This window comes from Diaphorina citri, unplaced genomic scaffold (genome assembly GCF_000475195.1).
Source record: "Diaphorina citri unplaced genomic scaffold, Diaci psyllid genome assembly version 1.1 scaffold201, whole genome shotgun sequence".
Taxonomy (NCBI): domain Eukaryota; kingdom Metazoa; phylum Arthropoda; class Insecta; order Hemiptera; family Psyllidae; genus Diaphorina; species Diaphorina citri.
Genome location: NW_007377638.1, coordinates 1 through 1,850, shown reverse-complemented (window position 1 = coordinate 1,850; position 1,850 = coordinate 1). Strand labels below are relative to the sequence as shown.

Below are 1,850 nucleotides of genomic sequence, written 5' to 3'. Positions count from 1 at the left end.
TCAGTCACGAGAATGGTGAGCTCGGGAGTGACCCGACCGCCAATGATTCTACCACAACCTGAAGGTGCTGAGTTCTAATCCCGAATGGAGACGGACTTTGATTGATGATTGTGCTTCAAACAGGTCCACTAGATGGTTTCATTCATTGGAATTTGAACCCAAAAATGCAAGATTTAGACTTCCACGCCCTGATGGCCTCCGGGGGCGAAAATCAATGTTTTCAAAATTTAATTTTTGGCCCCAATTTCAAATCATGAATCATCTAGTGCGGACCTATTTCACAGCACAAATCAGCCATCGATAATGAATTTTCCATTTTTCGTGCTTCCCCTATTGACGGGAGGAAAATGGAAAAATCTTGAATAGGCCCATGTAACTCCGGCGCCTTGTTGTCGGATCGAGCTCAAACTTGTACCAAAGTACTACGTTCCTTAAGACCTTTGATATGATGTATCACAAACAAGGGGGGGTTTTTATTTAAGATTTTAGAGTTGGCCTCCGTTTCGCGGACTTTGCAAATTTTTTTGCGAATCGCGATATTGCCAAAATATCCGCATTAAAAATCAAAAAGTTACGGTTTTTTTTTTTTTTTTTTGTTTTTGGAAATTTCAAACAGGCTGCGAGAAAAACAAATTTAAGCATAAATTCTGGGACACCCTGTATATTAGACTTACGTCTTCATCAAGTTGTTTGATAAAAGGCTCCAATCCTTCATACAGATCAAATCCCTGATGATAGTAAGTTCTGCACGCTTGAATATATGACAGTAACTGAAACAGACATCAGAAAATTCAATAGTCAATATGTATTTAATTTCCTTGTTCGAGCGAGAGATATCATAGCTGTCCCACAGTGTTGAACAGATTGGGTTCAAAACCCTTTGAAAGTCCTAAAATAATACCTGGGCTATTTCCAAGTCATGTCTTAAATGTTTGTGTTTACCTATTTACAGATTTTCATTGAAAATGTTGTGTCCATGTTTAGAGCAAAATTTTTCATGTTGTTCGAAGTAGAAATAATAAAATGACCAATCAGAAGAATGTTCCTGATGTCATATGAATGTTTTGAAGGGAAAGTGTAATGTATGTTTTTAATAGTTTATCTTGTTTGATCAATTCGCTTATCTCCCTGGGCTACTTCCAAGTCATGTCTTAAATGTTTGTGTTTACCTATTTACAGATTTTCATTGAATTTTTCGTGTTGTTCGAAGTAGAATTAATAAAATGACCAATCAGAAGAATGTTCCTGATGTCATATGAAGATTATGAAGGGAAAGTGTAACGTTGGTTTTTAATAGTTTATCTTGTTTAATCAATTCGATTATCTTCTTTTTAGCCTCTTCCCACTCAGGTGGGGTCGGCGTTTTCTGTTAGCAGCTTCCATCTGCCTCGGTTATTTACATCTTCCTCTGATAAATCCTTCTCTGCTAAGTCTTTATTCACACAATCCCCCCACTGTTTCTTCGGCCTGCCTCTCGTTCTTCATCCTTCAACTGCCTCACTTATTTAACAACATATTTTCCATGTTTGATCAAGTCGATCAAAGTTCAATAACCAAAGCACAAACAAGAATGGTTTATCGCCTTACCGTGGATAGTAACAGATGTCGCTTCTTGGTATGCATGAGGGTAACATTATGCAGATGATCCAGAGCCGTATGTCTGAAACATTTCCGGGTAGCCGTCAGCAGATTCCTCGCATCTTCTATTTCCAGGGGTTTGGTTTTAGACGCGGCACTGTGTTTTTGTAGGGCAAGATCTAGCTCGGCCGATACCTTGTTGAAACAGTGCTTCGATTCTGTCACCTCTTTGATATCTCTGGAAACAGAACAGAATCGATTTGAATCTTAGG

The 1,850-nt window shown here is 38.5% G+C and overlaps 1 protein-coding gene across 1 annotated transcript in view; it reads right to left on the bottom strand.

The window, feature by feature from the left end:
- LOC103505880 (arf-GAP with coiled-coil, ANK repeat and PH domain-containing protein 2-like) overlaps positions 1-1,839 on the bottom strand; it is a gene marked incomplete at its 5' end in the record, with an annotated part of 9,450 nt that extends 7,611 nt beyond the window's left edge. Inside the window, 2 exon segments of the mRNA XM_026821098.1 lie at positions 675-770; positions 1,588-1,839. Coding sequence (XP_026676899.1) covers positions 675-770; positions 1,588-1,839 — 348 coding nt within the window.
- Between the last annotated feature and the right edge of the window lie 11 nt (positions 1,840-1,850).